Source organism: Lytechinus pictus, chromosome 3 (assembly GCF_037042905.1).
Source record: "Lytechinus pictus isolate F3 Inbred chromosome 3, Lp3.0, whole genome shotgun sequence".
Classification (NCBI taxonomy): domain Eukaryota; kingdom Metazoa; phylum Echinodermata; class Echinoidea; order Temnopleuroida; family Toxopneustidae; genus Lytechinus; species Lytechinus pictus.
Window position 1 is genome coordinate 41657716 of NC_087247.1, and position 17061 is coordinate 41674776.

The 17061-nt window shown below is 37.7% G+C and overlaps 1 protein-coding gene across 1 annotated transcript; it reads left to right on the top strand.

Moving 5' to 3' along the window:
* The first annotated feature begins 364 nt into the window (after positions 1–364).
* Positions 365–16807, top strand: LOC129255602 (fibrillin-1-like). The gene is made up of 10 exons (XM_064097082.1): positions 365–437; positions 1727–1887; positions 2206–2368; positions 2690–2786; positions 3085–11263; positions 11521–11693; positions 12068–12248; positions 12538–12742; positions 14862–14950; positions 15340–16807. Exons 2-10 carry the CDS (start codon positions 1745–1747, stop codon positions 15368–15370), a joined length of 9261 nt encoding a protein of 3086 aa, XP_063953152.1. The 5' UTR covers positions 365–437; positions 1727–1744; the 3' UTR covers positions 15371–16807.
* Positions 16808–17061: the final 254 nt, after the last annotated feature.

Here is a 17061-nt window from a genome sequence, read left to right on the forward strand (position 1 = left end):
CCTTCTTAACATGCTTAGTAACTCAGTTTTGTTTTGGTATGGATATTAATCCATCTATCTGGATAGACATATTAAGGCGGGCGTTTAATAGCATTATTCACGATCATTGATTAAATTTGTAAGACTTTTCAGTTCCATTTAATCAGATTGGTAATAACATTAGACTAATATTGAACTGAAATAAATTAATAATTACACAATTGTATTTTCTGTTATTCAATCACAATTGTATACCTGATATTGTTTTGAAAAATTGTATTTCTTTTTAATATATTTTAACACTTCCAAATATTTTCAGTGACAATAGCACAGATGACTGTCCTTATGGAAACTTCAAAACAAATAAGGTACATGAAGATCGGGATCTGTTTCTCTTTCCTACTCCACTCCCTGGAGGTGTACCAAACCCGATCAACATCAGGATTGAAGAATGGAAGGTAATAGTTCTTTATTCGTCCTTGTTTTATTCAAACAGCTGTAAAACAACCATAAACAAAAGGGTAAATCATTTCCAAGGAAGCCTACATGAATCATGAATTCTCGAATGCATGCAATTAGTGTTGATTCCTTCGTTATTGCCAGATCAGAAACAAGTTACACACGTAATTTCTAAAATTTTGAAATAATTACCTCAGCTATCTTTGACCCCCAAATCTAATAAAGGCATCACTCCCAGACGTGTACAAAAAAGCCAATTTTGAAAATTAATCCTCAAACGGTTACTTGATTATCGCAAGAACGATATTCTTTCTACCATTACATAAAGATCGCTGTGATTATTCATCTTAAAACCCTGGTCCCAGAATTTATCACTCTCACTCACACATGCATACATAAACCAAGTTTGAAACTTGATTACTCAAACGGTTCCTTAATCATTGCAAAGCAGATATATTTTAAAGTATTAATGACCTGTGTGATCTTTGACATCATAACCGTAAATTTCAATGGGATAATCAACACATCAGTATGCACACATGAGCCAAGTATGAATTTGATACCTGAAACGGTTTTTCAATTTATATAATCATCTCTGTGACCATAGAACTTATGGCTCCGAAATCTATTTAGATCACCGCAATTATGCACAGTGAGTGAAGACCCTAAACGGATATATATTTATTTTGCTAGAACGAAATATGTTCTGGTACATCATGAAATCTGTGCCTTCGGGGACCCAAAACCAAATCAGATCATTGCCCCTCCAATATCCACACGTGAATTAAGTTTAAAGTTGATCCTTCCAACGGTTTTCTTGTTATCACAAGAACATTGTATTTCAATGTGTTTTACGTCTATGACCTTTTAACTTTGACCTTGATACCCCAAATCAATCTGTCACCGTAATACTATATATTTGCGTAGAGAAAAAAATTGAAATTGATCAGTTAGAGGTTATTTAGTTACCACGAGAACGAGAATTGGATGCACGGATGACCCCCAAAACATAATGGCTTCTGTAACCACCTCAGTTCGGCGGAGGCATACAAAATATATTGTGGAGAAATGGCCAATCAAATTGTTCATAATTTTATGAAGATATAAAAAGAAATTAAAAAAATATTCTTTATTAATGTTACCATAATTATCATTCTCATCACTATGATCGGAATAATCATTGTTATTATTATCCTGTCAAATTCGATGAGATAAATAAAATTAATAGAATAATACACATGGGAATGTCAAGTTTATTATTCAATAGAATAAATCTCATTGCTTGCAGAAAGGTTTTCGAGTGAAGATGAAGGTATTTGATACCAATTCCTACTACAACCCGGAAATACTAGTCGATGTCTACGGGGACAACTTTCATATGCAGCCAGGCAGGACTCCATCGCGAGCTCGTAAGCACAGAAGGACTCTTAGTGGGGAAGGATCTTCACAGTGAGTGCAGCATTCTTTTTTTAAATTTATTTCCCATTTCTGTAAGATAACATAATAAAACCTTTGCTTTTATGTTTAATTTTGAAAAGCAGAAGGTAACATATGTATCGGCATTCTGCTAACGGGTAATCACAATGGTTTATGGTTCAAATTTGTGGTACGTAATGTACGTTTGTAAATGCTTACATTTGCCATGTTTTACCATGGTTTTACATATACCGTTCATATGGGCACCCCTTACCAGCTTTGAAGGTTTTATGACTTTTAATGATTCTTGGTTCTCTTAAAAAAAAACTTCGTCTATTTTTTTTCCCACAGGATCATCGTAAATATCAAACTATACTGCGATTCTCATTTCTATGGTCCCGAATGCTCTGTCTATTGCAAACCACGAGGAGATGGAATTGACCACTTCTACTGCGACCCACTAACAGGCGATATCATTTGCCATGCTGGTTATACTGGGGATAGGTGTGCAGAGGTACGTTAGCATATCAAGACAGAGTGGATCAAAATGGTCCTTATTCATTTATCTTGTAACAGTGTCTCTATTCTCGAGTGTGAGTGAATTACAACTACTTGCAGTTCTATTTCTTTTCTTTTACTTGCGTGGATCAGTGCTGTTGTTCACACGTTCACAATATTTTTTACTCATGTTTCATTAATATTTCTAGTTGATTATTTAATTAAGGTATCAACAAATATGTGTCTACCTGTCCTAAAGATATTACCATGTGATATCGGATTACATGCCTTTTACACGCCATCTAAGTTACAATTTTGCATTGCACTTTTAAAATAGGAAATCGACGAGTGTGCTTCGTTGCCGTGTCAAAATAATGGTACATGCCACGACGTAGTGAACGGATTTTGGTGTACATGTCAAGAGGGTATAGCGGGTAAGTTTTGATTTTGCCTTCAACTCAACCCAAGTCCACCCCTCCCCCTAAAAAAACGATAACAAATAAATACATAAACGTAAACAGCAAGCACAACACACCAAACCGAAAGGATCCAATAATTAAATACAAATATCCATGCATTGACAACGTCAAGATTAGTGTGTTTGTTAATATCGGCAATTCATTCAATATCAAAGACGCAAGACTCCCTCTCATACATATTCCACAGTGTGATAACGAGACCTTCAGAGATTAAAATTTAGTAAACGTAAGACTAAAATCTTTGTCTCCGTAGGTAATATGTGTCAAACCAACCCCGATGACTGTCAAGTAAACGAATGCAGGAATGGAGCGTCCTGTATTGATGGATATGCCACTTATACCTGCATGTGTCCTCCAGGATTCAGTGGGACTTACTGTGAGTTCAACATCAACGAATGTGCCAGCTATCCCTGTCAGAACAACGCGGTATGTTCCGACGGTATAAATGGATATGTCTGTCTGTGTATACCTGGATTTACTGGCACTCACTGTGAGACGAACATCGACGAATGTGCAAGTGATCCTTGTTACAATGGTGCGTCTTGCATAGACAGAATTAACAAATATAAGTGTAGATGCATCAAAGGCTACGAAGGAGAATATTGCGAAGTTAATATCAACGAATGTGTCAGTGATCCGTGTCAAAATGGAGCGATTTGTATCGATGCAGTCAATGGTTTCCAATGTATCTGTAAGCCTGGATACCAAGGGAAATTTTGTCAGGTAAACACAGATGAATGTAAAAGCAATCCGTGTTTGAATAGAGGTGAATGCGTAGATGGTGTCAATGGTTACAACTGCAGTTGTACTCCTGGATACACTGGAATTCACTGCGAGATTAACATTGACGAATGTGCAAGTAACCCTTGTCTTCATGACAGCATTTGCAACGACCTGGTCAATGGATATCGCTGTAATTGCCTCCCTGGATATGAAGGTGCAGAATGTCACATTGAAATCGATGAATGTCAGAGTAACCCTTGCCAAAATGAAGCACCGTGTGTCGATGTTGTTGCTGGTTATCAATGCGTATGCCTGCCTGGTTACGAAGGTTCTGAATGTGAGACAGATATCAACGAATGTAACAGTTATCCATGCCAGAATGACGGCACGTGTCTTGATGGAATCAATGGATACGCCTGTCAATGTGGAGATGGATTCGAAGGAATTCATTGTGAAATAAATATCGATGAATGTGAAAGTTCACCATGTCTGAACCAAGGAACATGCGACGATGGCATAAACAGTTACACCTGTATCTGTAAGCCCGGATTTACAGGGATTGAATGTGAAATAGATATTGACGAATGTGTGAGTGCTCCTTGCCAAAACGATGCTTCATGTATTGACGGAATAAATAGTTATATCTGTAAGTGTACACCTGGATATGAAGGTAACTACTGTGAAATCAATATCGATGAGTGTGCTTCACTTCCTTGTCTGAATGGAGCGACATGCATGGATGGAGTGGATGGATATGTATGCAGTTGTAGTCCAGGATACACTGATGTTAACTGCAATTTGGAAATAAACGAATGCATAAGTATAGTTTGTCAAAATGGCGGAGAATGCGTTGATTATATCAACAAGTATGAATGTGTTTGCTTGCTTGGATATAGTGGCTTACAATGTGAGATAAACATAAACGAATGTGAAAGTAGACCTTGTCAAAATGGAGCAACTTGCAAAGACCGCATCAATGGATATCAATGTAAATGCTTACCAGGATACAAAGGGTGGAACTGTGAAATTGAAACCGACGAATGTTCTAGTTCACCATGTGAAAATGAAGCTTCGTGTGTTGATGAAGTAAATGGATATACATGTATTTGCCTCCGTGGATACGATGGTGTCCATTGTCAAACTGATATTGATGAGTGTTCGAGCAACCCCTGTCAAAACGATGCGCTCTGTGTCGACAAAATCAACCAATATCGTTGCAAATGTAAAGCAGGGTACAAAGGGGTAAACTGTGAAAATGACATAGATGAATGCTTAAGTAACCCATGTGACAATGGTGGTCTCTGTGTTGACATTATTAATGGATACCATTGTCAATGTATACCAGGTTTCACAGGGACAAACTGTGAAACTAACATTGACGAGTGTGAAAGTTCCCCTTGTGAAAATGGAGGATCTTGTAATGACGGTATCAATCGGTTTGAATGCAGTTGCTTACCAGGATACAATGGGCAAGTGTGTGCAACTGATATTAATGAATGCGCAAGTGGTCCATGTTTAAATAATGGCACATGTGAGGATGGGGTTAATGGCTACTTCTGCCTATGCATTCCTGGATTTGAGGGTACACACTGTGAAATAAACGTTGATGAGTGCCATTCTGATCCCTGCGATAATGGTGGATTTTGTATGGATGGCATCAATGGTTATATATGTACATGTTCTCCTGGATACGAAGGGACACAGTGTGAAATTAATATTGACGAATGTGGAAGCGCTCCTTGCTTCAATGGGGCCGAATGTATTGATCGTATTGATAGATACAAATGTAGGTGTCGGCCGGGATATGAGGGTACACATTGTGAAGTGGATATAAATGAATGTGATAGCGATCCATGTTTGAATGGAGCATCGTGTCAAGATCAAATCAATCGATTTGAATGCGTATGTATCCTTGGGTTTGAGGGAGTAACATGTGAAACAGACATAGATGAATGTAGTAGCTCACCCTGTCAGAATAACGCTACGTGTGAGGACCACATCAATCACTACACCTGTCACTGTCTGCCAGGTTTTGACAATATGCAATGCCAGACAGACATTGACGAATGTTCGAGTAGCCCTTGCGAACATGGATCAACGTGTGAGGATCTCATAAACGGTTATCTTTGTCACTGCCTTTCCGGATATGAAGAAATCCATTGCGAAATTGAAATAGACGAGTGCCAAAGTAATCCTTGCCTGAATGGAGCAACCTGCATTGACAAAATCAACAAGTATAGGTGTAATTGCCTGCCAGGTTACGTAGGTGTTCATTGTGAAGAAAACGTTAACGAATGTGAAAGTATTCCTTGCCAGAATGAAGGATTGTGTGAAGACCTCGTTAATCATTTCAATTGTAATTGCCAACCAGGATTCAATGGGATAGTTTGTGAGATGAATATTCAAGAATGCGACAGCAGTCCATGTTTAAACAATGCCACATGTATGGATGATATCGATGGATATCATTGTGATTGCCAACACGGTTTTGAAGGAGTCCATTGTGAGGTAAACATTGACGAATGTGGATCTGATCCTTGTCGGAATGGAGGCGTCTGTTCTGACAAGACAAACCATTACATCTGCAACTGTACTCCAGGATACGTTGGAAGTCAATGTGAACTCGAAGTTGATGAATGCGAGAGCTCTCCTTGCCAAAATGGTGCGAGCTGCATTGATCGAGTGAATAAATATAGATGTAGATGTTTAGATGGATTTGATGGTGCTCACTGCGAAATTAACATAGACGAATGTGAGAGCAATCCATGTTATAATAGCGGCACGTGCATTGATGGAATAAATGAATTTCACTGCTCTTGTGTGATAGGATTTGCTGGAGTAACTTGTGAAACGAATATCAACGAATGTGCAAGCGACCCATGCTTTAATGACGGAACATGTGTAGACCAAGTTGCTGGATATATATGCGAATGCCTTGATGGATTCAGTGGACGTCACTGTAATAATGACATAGACGAATGTGAGAGTAATCCATGTTTAAACAATGCAACATGCATCGATCAAGTGGATGGGTATGAGTGTCAATGTTTGCAAGGTTTTGAGGGCATGCACTGCGGGATTGACATCGACGAGTGTACCTCATCACCATGTAGAAATGGAGCTGCCTGTGTAGATATGATAAATGGTTACAGATGTGAATGTCTATCTGGATATGAAGGAATTCATTGTGGGATAAATACAGATGAGTGCGAAAGCAATCCTTGTCAAAATGAGGCAACCTGTGTTGATAGAGTGAACAAATACAAGTGTACATGTCAAGAAGGTTTTCAAGGAAATCAATGTGAAATTGATATCAACGAGTGCAGTAGTGATCCTTGTAGCAATGGTGCAACTTGCCAGGACAGAATCAATGCATACTTCTGCGAGTGCAATCCTGGATTTGCAGGAATTAATTGTGAAACAGACATCAACGAATGCGAAAGCAGACCTTGTGAAAACGGTGCGACATGTGTGGACAAAGTGAATGGATATTATTGTAGTTGTGACCTTGGTTATGATGGCATTCTTTGTGAAAATAATATCGATGAATGTGGAAGTAACCCGTGTTTGAATGGTGCTAGATGTCACGACGAGATAAATGGATTTATGTGCCAATGTACAGATGGTTATCATGGCGTCTTTTGTGAGACCAACATAGATGAGTGTGCAAGTCTACCGTGTAAGAATAACGGAAAATGTAAAGACAAAATAAATGGTTATATCTGTAAATGCCAAAAAGGGTTTGAAGGATTGCACTGTGAGAATGACATTGACGAGTGCTCCAGCTCCCCGTGCATGAATTCAGCAACTTGTGTAGACCTGATTGCTGGATACGAATGTGAATGCAGCCCTGGATACATAGATATCCATTGTGAAACAGACATTGATGAATGCGTCAGTTTACCTTGTGAAAATGGAGCTACCTGTTGGGATGATGTTAATGGATACACCTGTTTATGTATGCCCGGTTACCAAGGAGTCGATTGTGAAGAAGATATTAATGAATGTGGCAGTGAACCTTGTCAGAACAATGCTACATGCGTGGATAAAGTTGACAGATATAAATGTATTTGCATTCCCGGTTTTCGTGGAAAAGAGTGCCAAACAAACTTCGACGAGTGTACCAGCAATCCCTGTTTAAATGGCGGACAGTGCGAAGATGGTGTGAACGATTATCTATGCCATTGCACACCGGGATATACTGGTGACTTGTGTGAAATTAATATTGATGAATGTCAATCAATACCGTGTCAAAATGACGCTCGCTGTATCGACCAAATTAACGGATTTACATGTGATTGCAAAGATGGCTACGACGATACTCTATGCTCAACAGATATCGATGAATGTTCCAGTCAGCCTTGTTTGAACAATGGAAGTTGCACTGACATGATAAATCGATTCAAATGCATTTGTATACCAGGATTCGATGGGGCACTTTGTGGACAAAACATAAATGAATGTAGAAGTAACCCATGTTTTAATAATGGAGAGTGTGTTGACGACATAAATATGTATTTCTGTCGATGCACTCCTGGATTTGAAGGAATACAATGCGAACTTGAAATTGATGAATGTTCAAGCAATCCTTGTCGAAATGATGCCCGCTGCCACGACAATATTAACAGATACAGCTGTGAATGTGTACCAGGTTATGAAGGAACCCACTGTGAAATTGACATAGATGAATGCTTGAGTGACCCGTGTGAGCATGGTGGGACTTGCAGAGACATGACAAACGAATACCAGTGTCTGTGCCGAGCAGGATACAATGGGGAAAACTGTGAGAATAACATTAATGAATGTTACAGTGAGCCTTGTTTTAATAACGGCACCTGCTCGGACAAAGTCAACAGATACAGATGCCTATGCCTGGACGGATTTGATGGTGTTCACTGTGAAGTTAATATCGACGAGTGCGCCAGCGATCCCTGTATGAATGCTGCTTCATGTTTTGACCAGATTGATAGTTATCAGTGTCTTTGTCAACCCGGATTTACGGGCGTTCAATGCGAAATTGAAATCAACGAATGCAGTAGCTACCCATGTCAAAACAAAGCAGAATGCATAGATTTCATAAACAGATATGAATGCCGATGTAAACCAGGATATGAAGGAATTCACTGCGAAATAGAAATTAATGAATGTATCAGCAGTCCGTGTTTGAATGATGCTACATGTATTGATAAAGTTAATCGCTTCAGGTGTTCCTGTCTTCCTGGATATGAAGGTGTGCTGTGTGAGACTAATACAGATGAATGTCAGAGCTCTCCTTGCCATAATGAAGCGAGATGTCAGGACCGAATTAACGGATATATATGCATATGCCCGTATGGATTTGATGGTGCCCAGTGCCAAGTTGATATTAACGAATGTGAAAGTTTCCCTTGTCACAATGGTGGAATTTGCCTGGACAGAGTCAATGGATACGAGTGCCAGTGTGCTGCTGGTTTTAGGGGAGTGGAATGTAAAATAGATATCAATGAATGTTCTAGTAGCCCTTGCCAACATAACTCTGAATGCGTAGATCGAATCAATGGATATAGTTGCTCATGTAATCAAGGAACTGAAGGTGTACATTGTGAGATTGACATCGATGAATGTGCAAGTCAGCCGTGTCAAAATGGAGCCGAGTGTAAGGATGGAATGAATGGCTATCAATGTCAATGTCAAATTGGATACCAAGGTGTTTACTGCGATGTCAACATAGACGAATGCGTGAGCTCCCCTTGTCATAATTTGGCATCATGTATAGACTTAGTGAATGGATATTCCTGTGATTGCATACCAGGATTTTCCGGACCACATTGTGAGATAAATATCGACGAATGTGTAAGTGAGCCGTGTGCTAATGGGGGCAGTTGCAGGGATCAAATCAATGGATATATCTGTGGCTGCCTTTCGGGTTATGATGGTAACCACTGTGGACATGACATCGATGAATGTGCAAGCTCACCTTGTCAGAACGGGGCAAACTGTTTAGACCACATCGATCAATACATATGCCAGTGTTTGGATGGATTCATGGGAACCAACTGCCAAGTTGATATCAACGAATGTGCTAGCTTCCCTTGTGTGAATGATGGGACGTGTTTTGACAAAGTGAATGGATACCTTTGTTCCTGTGCTGCAGGGTTTGAGGGATTCCAGTGTCAGGTGAATACTAATGAATGTGAAAGTTCTCCTTGTCTTAATGGAGGAAACTGCGTTGACCAGATCGATGGATTCTTTTGCCGATGTGAAGCAGGATATGGAGGAGTAATCTGTGAAATCAATATCGACGAATGTGCTAGTAACCCATGTAAATTTGCATCTACCTGTCGAGACGAAATCGATGGATATGGATGCGAATGTCTTCCGGGGTATTATGGTGTGCATTGCCAATTTGAGGAATATGAGTGTGAGAGTAGACCGTGTGGTCATGGTGGACAATGCATTGACGAGGTAAATGGATTCACTTGTGAATGTGCTGCTGGATACCAAGGCGTTACTTGTGAATTTGATATTGATGAATGCAACAGTCATCCATGTCAAAATGACGGAACTTGTATTGATAGGATTAATGAGTATGACTGCCAATGTGTCGATGGGTTTGGTGGTACCGAATGTCAGATAGACATCGACGAATGTGCTAGTATTCCCTGTCAGCATAACGGTGCATGTCACGACCATATAAATGGCTATAGATGTACTTGCATGGTGGGTTTTGAGGGAGATCATTGTCAAACGAATATCAACGAATGTGAAAGCAATCCTTGCTCGAGCTATGGAAGGTGCATAGATAGAATAGATGGCTATCGCTGCAGATGTCGTCCAGGTTTTATGGGTGCTCATTGTGAAATTGATATCGACGAATGTCAGAGTGACCCTTGCTACCACGGTAGCAGATGTGTTGATGGCTTAAACGGATACACTTGTCAATGCAGATCCGGTTACCAAGGACCACGCTGTCGAGATGAAATTGATGAATGTATCAGTAATCCATGCATAAACGGTATTTGCCTCGACAGATTAAATGGGTACCGTTGTCATTGCATTAAAGGATTTTATGGAAAAAATTGTGCGATAAATCGTGACGAATGCATCAGTAACCCCTGTCTGAATGGTGCGACTTGCCAAGATGCAATCAATGACTATAACTGCGAATGTCCCTTGGGATATGAAGGAAAACACTGCGAAATTATTATCGATGAATGTCGGAGTAACCCTTGTCAAAATGGTGCAACCTGTGTGGATGGATTTAAAGAATATACGTGTGAATGCGTTCTTGGTTTTGAAGGAATCAACTGCAAAGTGAATATTAATGATTGCGCTAGTGCCCCTTGTCAAAATCGAGCTACTTGCCTGGATGGAATCAACAGTTACGAATGCCAATGTGTTCCTGGCTATAAAGGAGAACACTGTGAATTCGAAATCAATGAATGCGACAGCCATCCTTGCAAAAATGACGGAACTTGCCTGAACGGAGTGAACAGTTTCTATTGCTATTGCCCACCCGGCTTTGAAGGTTGGTTATGTGAGGTACAGATAGACGAATGCGAAAGTAGTCCTTGTCTACATGGTGGAAGTTGTGTTGATGGTACTGCAGAATTCAGCTGTCATTGTGAAGAGGGATTCTCGGGTATCAGATGTGAGACTGTTCTTAATCAATGCAAGCTTCATCCATGCTATGGCAACGCTACCTGCATCACAATACATGACGATTTCAGGTATATTATTATTATTTGTATCAACTTAAATAACCATGAAATGTTGCATCGAAATAAAAGATGACGGGGGCTTCAAAATTTACACTGCATGAACGAAAAATGTAATATTAATTACACTATTGAATATCTAATTGTTGGTCATTTTATGTAATCATACAGTATTTATACAGCAAACTGTGTAATCATTCATTGGTTAAGAAATGTCACTTTGCATGGTATTTAACTAAATCTAGGTATCTGTATTTGAATATTTAAAGGTGTCTTTGCCCACCTCGATATTCTGGTCTGGGTTGTGACGATTATGATGAGGAAGGTTGTGGATCGACAAAGTGCTTCAACGGCCAATGTATTATCGATGGGGTAACCGATAATGGCATCAAATACAACTGTAAATGCAACAACGGGTTCATCGGAACTGAATGTCAGACGTGTAAGTAACCCCAAGGCAGGTAATCATTAACAAGAGTCAAGGTAGGAAAACTGTATTTTAGTACCATACCTGCACTGATCAAGAATCAGCTTTCATTTAGGAAATTCAATATGTTAGTAGATTTAGCTGCGCTGTTCCCCATATCTAGCATACATAGGTTTACTTTAGGTAAAACTTTTAAAATTCATACGCAGATTATTGTCTATCTCGTCACAAAAGAGGTAATCGAATACTTTCTCAAAAAATATTCTTAAAACGTTTTGAAAATTATTAAATTATTTTTAGTTTATCTACAATGAGAAGTAACAAAACTTAATAGTCCATCTGACGGTGTCTGAAACGCTGTTCTTTTTACTGTTGTTTCGCTTCTATAGATTTACTGAACGTCACAGCTAGCGTGCTAATTGAGGAAAAGCACTCACAACTGAGCGGTCTTGAGCACAAGATGAAGGAAGTGCTAATGGAAGCCATGGAGAAGACAGATGACATCCATAATTGTTCCAATGTGGACATCGCCATTATAGATACTACGACGGGCAATGGAGCCTTATCGGGGTAATCACTACTCAATCGTGACAGTATTTCCGATTATATCAAGATTATGGAATAATTCCAGTTCGAAAACGAATTATAAGTAGCTTTGTCATGGTTATTATGCTAGTATAACTTTATGTACTCATACACACTAGACACAACTTATTTATATGAACTTAATTGAATTTCATTAATACGTCTTTTAATTGTTTAAGTCAGTAGGCTGTTGATATGATCGAAACGTTTGTTATATAAATTCATGAAGATAGCATCCAGTTTAATATGTTATTTTCTTTGACATTTCTTACAGTATGGAATTTACGAACGTAACAATCTACGCAATGCTGGATGATAAGCCTGCCGATCGCGATTCTCTATCACATATGTTAAGAGCTCTCCCTCCAGCCAAAGTCAACAAACTCATCCATCCATATCGACTCTTTGTCGACAGGCAAATGCCACCTGAAGTACATACAGATATCACTGTAAATGATGAAAAGAAGAAGAAGAAGAAGGTATGAAATATAGACTACCTAATAAAGTAAACACTATTGCTCTTCTTTTGAATAAGCTACACCGGTTACCTTTTTGTGCAATTGAATTCAAGATCCTCGGCATTTTTAACTTTAAAGTGCCTATGAGTATTGGCTCTTACTTCCAGGTTGCAGCCGCATGACTGTACATGTATGAAGAAAATAAAATGCAGTAAATGAATTCCGTGGAAAAGAAAGTTGAAATTTTCGGTCATAGGCCTTCATCAGGTAAAATGAAATTCATTAAAATTTAAAATAATTCTTTATAGAATTGATTTTCTTCATTTAATTACATTCCTTGAACGACTGTTTTGAATGAAATGGAGGCATATTTTTTTTCTCCTTTAATATTTTACTCATAGAAACAGAAGTATAAATTTGGATATTGTCCCGGAAATTTCAATGTTCGATTGACTACCTGCGAATTGTTCTTCTGGGACCCTGTAGGAAACCTTTTGACGTTAGTTTAAAAAGGTTTCCTGATGATTCACAGTTGATGTTTCATGAGATTTACGCTGTCGTGCCTATCCAAATACACCCGCCCCTACTCAAATCATTACAGACTGAGTCTGAACAAAAAGTTTTCATATTAGCAGACGATGGTTTGCACTAATGGTGAGAGCGCTGTTCAATGTTACGAATTTCCTTCAAACTTATAGCAACAGAGTTAACTCATTGATTTAACAGTACATGGAAATGATATCTATAGTTTTTTTTATTCTAAACTCACTTTTAAAACGGAGCATAGAAATCATCACCATTCCCATGATTAGAAAGTTAAAAGATTTAATGGCAATCAGCATATACAAAAAAATATTGTTCAAATTTTGTTACAATTCAAATAATATTTGTGCACTTTACATTGTGTACGTTTCCCAATAATTTTCATAATTGGAGTAATCAACAATCCATTAAACCTGTAAAGTAGAGGTTTAGAGTTTTGATAAGCACGTGTTCTCTTGCTTTCCCCCAAATGCAACGATTATAAGTCAGATGTCGCCAGTCAATAAGCAAAGGCGGTTATTTGGAGCTAATTTAAAAAAAAAATGTTTCCTTTCAAACCTCTTCATACCCAAACCTAACCTGCTCAATTATCATGAAATGGAAAGACTATCCCATCATGTCCATTTTTCTTTCATTTGGAGTCAACACACAAATTTCAAACAAACATCATCCTGAAAATTTCATCAACATCGGATGAAAAATGAAAAAACTATTTGACATTTTAAAACTGCGTTTGATTCCACAAATAGCTATACGTAAAACCTAGTTGGTATGGAAAATATGATACTGTATCTTATTTTTACTTTTTCTACCTTGAACATGTGATTCATTAGAGAGCATTTTTCTTGTAATTTAAATGGCTATTTTCCCATTTAATAAAAAAGAAATACACAGGAAATCAGGAGTGTATGAGTTACCTCTTTTCCTAGTTGCATATCACCCACGTCATGCGGGAAAAACGTAAAATAAAAAAAAAAATCTGAAAAGTCATAACGCTCTTATTTTACATCAAATTGTCGTGATGTCTTTTTTAATATAATGTTCTCTCTATTTATTCAAATTTTGTTGATGGGGTAGACCTCATTTTGAACAGTTTTTGTCTTAACAGGATATCCTTGTACGATAATTAACATTTCTGATAGCTAAAGTGATGTAAAGGGTGTAAATTAAAGTCATTGTGGGTAAACTGACATCTTACAGATAAGAAATCGTTAAAGAAACAATAGTTTCATAGTTTCTTAATCCTTAGCTCTTAAAAAGTGAGTCTATTCAAAGGTCAGCTATACCCCTTATCTTTCATTTGAACTCATTTCCTTTACCTTAATCGTGATGAGTAAAATACTAATTACTAACAATAAAAAATGAAGTCCGCATTCTGTCCTTTAAAGAACCAGCCATTGAGCCGTTGGAAATGGGAGTTTGGGAGGGGGGTCTGTCGGAATATAAATTCTTGCCTGTTTATGAAGTTTTAATCTCTATTAAACAGTAACAATATTTATTTAAATATATAGTTTCCAGAGAATACTAGATCATTCAAAAGGGCTGGATCTTTAGGTAGTAAATTAACATATTGATATATTGATTTTTGTCTATATAGTCCTGGGGACATCGGCATTGGTACGTTTTCTTAATTGCCATCGTCATCCTCATTGGAATTGCATCAGCAGCGGTGTACATCGTTAGGAGGTAATTTTCCTTCCTTTAGCACCTGTAGATATGCATTATCTTAAAGCATGGCCCTGCTAAATTTGTTGATATCCCAGTAATAGACTTTTGAAGGATAACGCAGAGATAGCATTATCTGACACATATTCATTACGATAAGTTTTTTTTCTATAGCAACAACACAAAAATATAATGAATTATATGGCCTATCAAATCTTAATCTTGTAGTATTTCATGATTTTTCGGATTTTTATGTTTGGATAACTCAATAAATCTGTTTCTCAAATTTGAACTAACAGTTTGAATCGGGAAATAATCATCATCGGTCAATGATTCCCATATAGGCAATGCCGGGTCACTATTTTCCTCGCCTCATTTTCATATTTTATTGATATCCTTACTGTATCCAGGCAGCGGAAAGCTGAAATTCCACCCGACTAAGGGGTGATTCAACTTCCAGGAGAAGGAAAAGAAGTGAGCCTAACTTACTGAAACTCTCTGGAAACACAATTTGATGAGACACTTTACTGGCTGTGCCAATTATAAAAACTGGAGGGAAATGTGAATTAGTGTCACTGGACCTACCGTCATTTATGGATAATTTGACTACGAATTTATATAACTTGATGGCTCTTCCGCATCTAAATGGATTATCTTCAACGTCCACATGGTCAGATATAATGCGGACATCAATTGAGAAAATTGAAGTCAGCGACTCGTTATTAATTACAATGCATATTTTTAAATAAGTAATAAATAAGTATTATACTATATGCTTTATATTACAAGTATTTTATATTCTATTAACAAACGTGCACCCATGCATACTTTTTAAAGATTGCAGCAGGCTGTCCTGTTAACCGAAAAAATGGTTTGTTCTTGTAATTTTATTTTTAGCAGAAACACAATAAGAAGATGTGATATCACATAAATAAATAGAATAAGTTACTTATAATGATACTGACTGATGGATAGGAACGCCTGAAAACGTACAGAATTGTCTCCCTGTGGACGTATTGACCCGTATTCTGAAGTCAGGTTTAACTTAGACTCAGGTTTAAAGTTGTGGTTTAAGTATGGGATGCCAAAAGTACCAAATTTTTTTATTAAGTTGTACGTTTCTTATGTTTACTGTGCTCTTTCCTGATTCATCGATGGTGAAGACAATAATCTATATAATACTTCCTAGACAATTATGAATGATTTGAGAGCCAAATGAGCTGAAATATGATATCTCTACCGTTAGTGATTTATGTAACAATTGGCTGTCCATACTTAAACCACAACTTTAAACCTGAGTTTAAGTTAAACCCGACTTCAGAATACGGGCCATTGTGTTTAATATGCGAATAAAGGTTGTATATGTATGCACATACATTTCATATTTCATCTTTTTTTTTACTCACATTGATTTATCGAAGCTATTTGAAAAATTATTTTCGATTCCATGTGTTATCCTTTATAGCTTGACGATGGCAGTTTTATATGTATATGAATATATATATATATATATATGAGAATAAAATTCTTATTAGCATTTCATTCGGCTTCTTCAAAGACCCCCCCCCCCATCGGTCGATGAGAAAGAAACACAATAAGATAAGCACGAGTATACACATGGCCGAGCCCCTATTATATACCCTTTCTTTTTATTTTAAATATGAATCAAACTATGAATCCCCTCATGATAATACACCAGCTGCGCCAGCCACTGATTGCGAAACAGTCGAATATGCTTTTACAATTTACATGATTTATAACTACATCAGACTCTCAAGGAAGTACATGAACTCGACAATCTTTACTACTGTGGTGTTCAATAACAAGTCTTAATTTTCTCGCAATTCCATTTTTGTCTTTCATGAATGTACCACAGTCACGTATTATTTGTATTGATTAAGATGTTGTACATACTTTTTCTACTTCCTTAATAAATACGTATTTTGCAAGTAACAATTGTCGATGTTGTATGTTTCACAATATGAGAAAGAAAGGGGAAATTATTTTGAAAGATTCAGAGGAACGATCTTCCACGTGAGCTGTATTCTGACAGCGTCCTAAACACCAAAGGGTAGAAGGGGTGGGGAAGGAAGAAAAGGGGTCTAAGTAACAGCTTTTTGAAAATGTTGTCA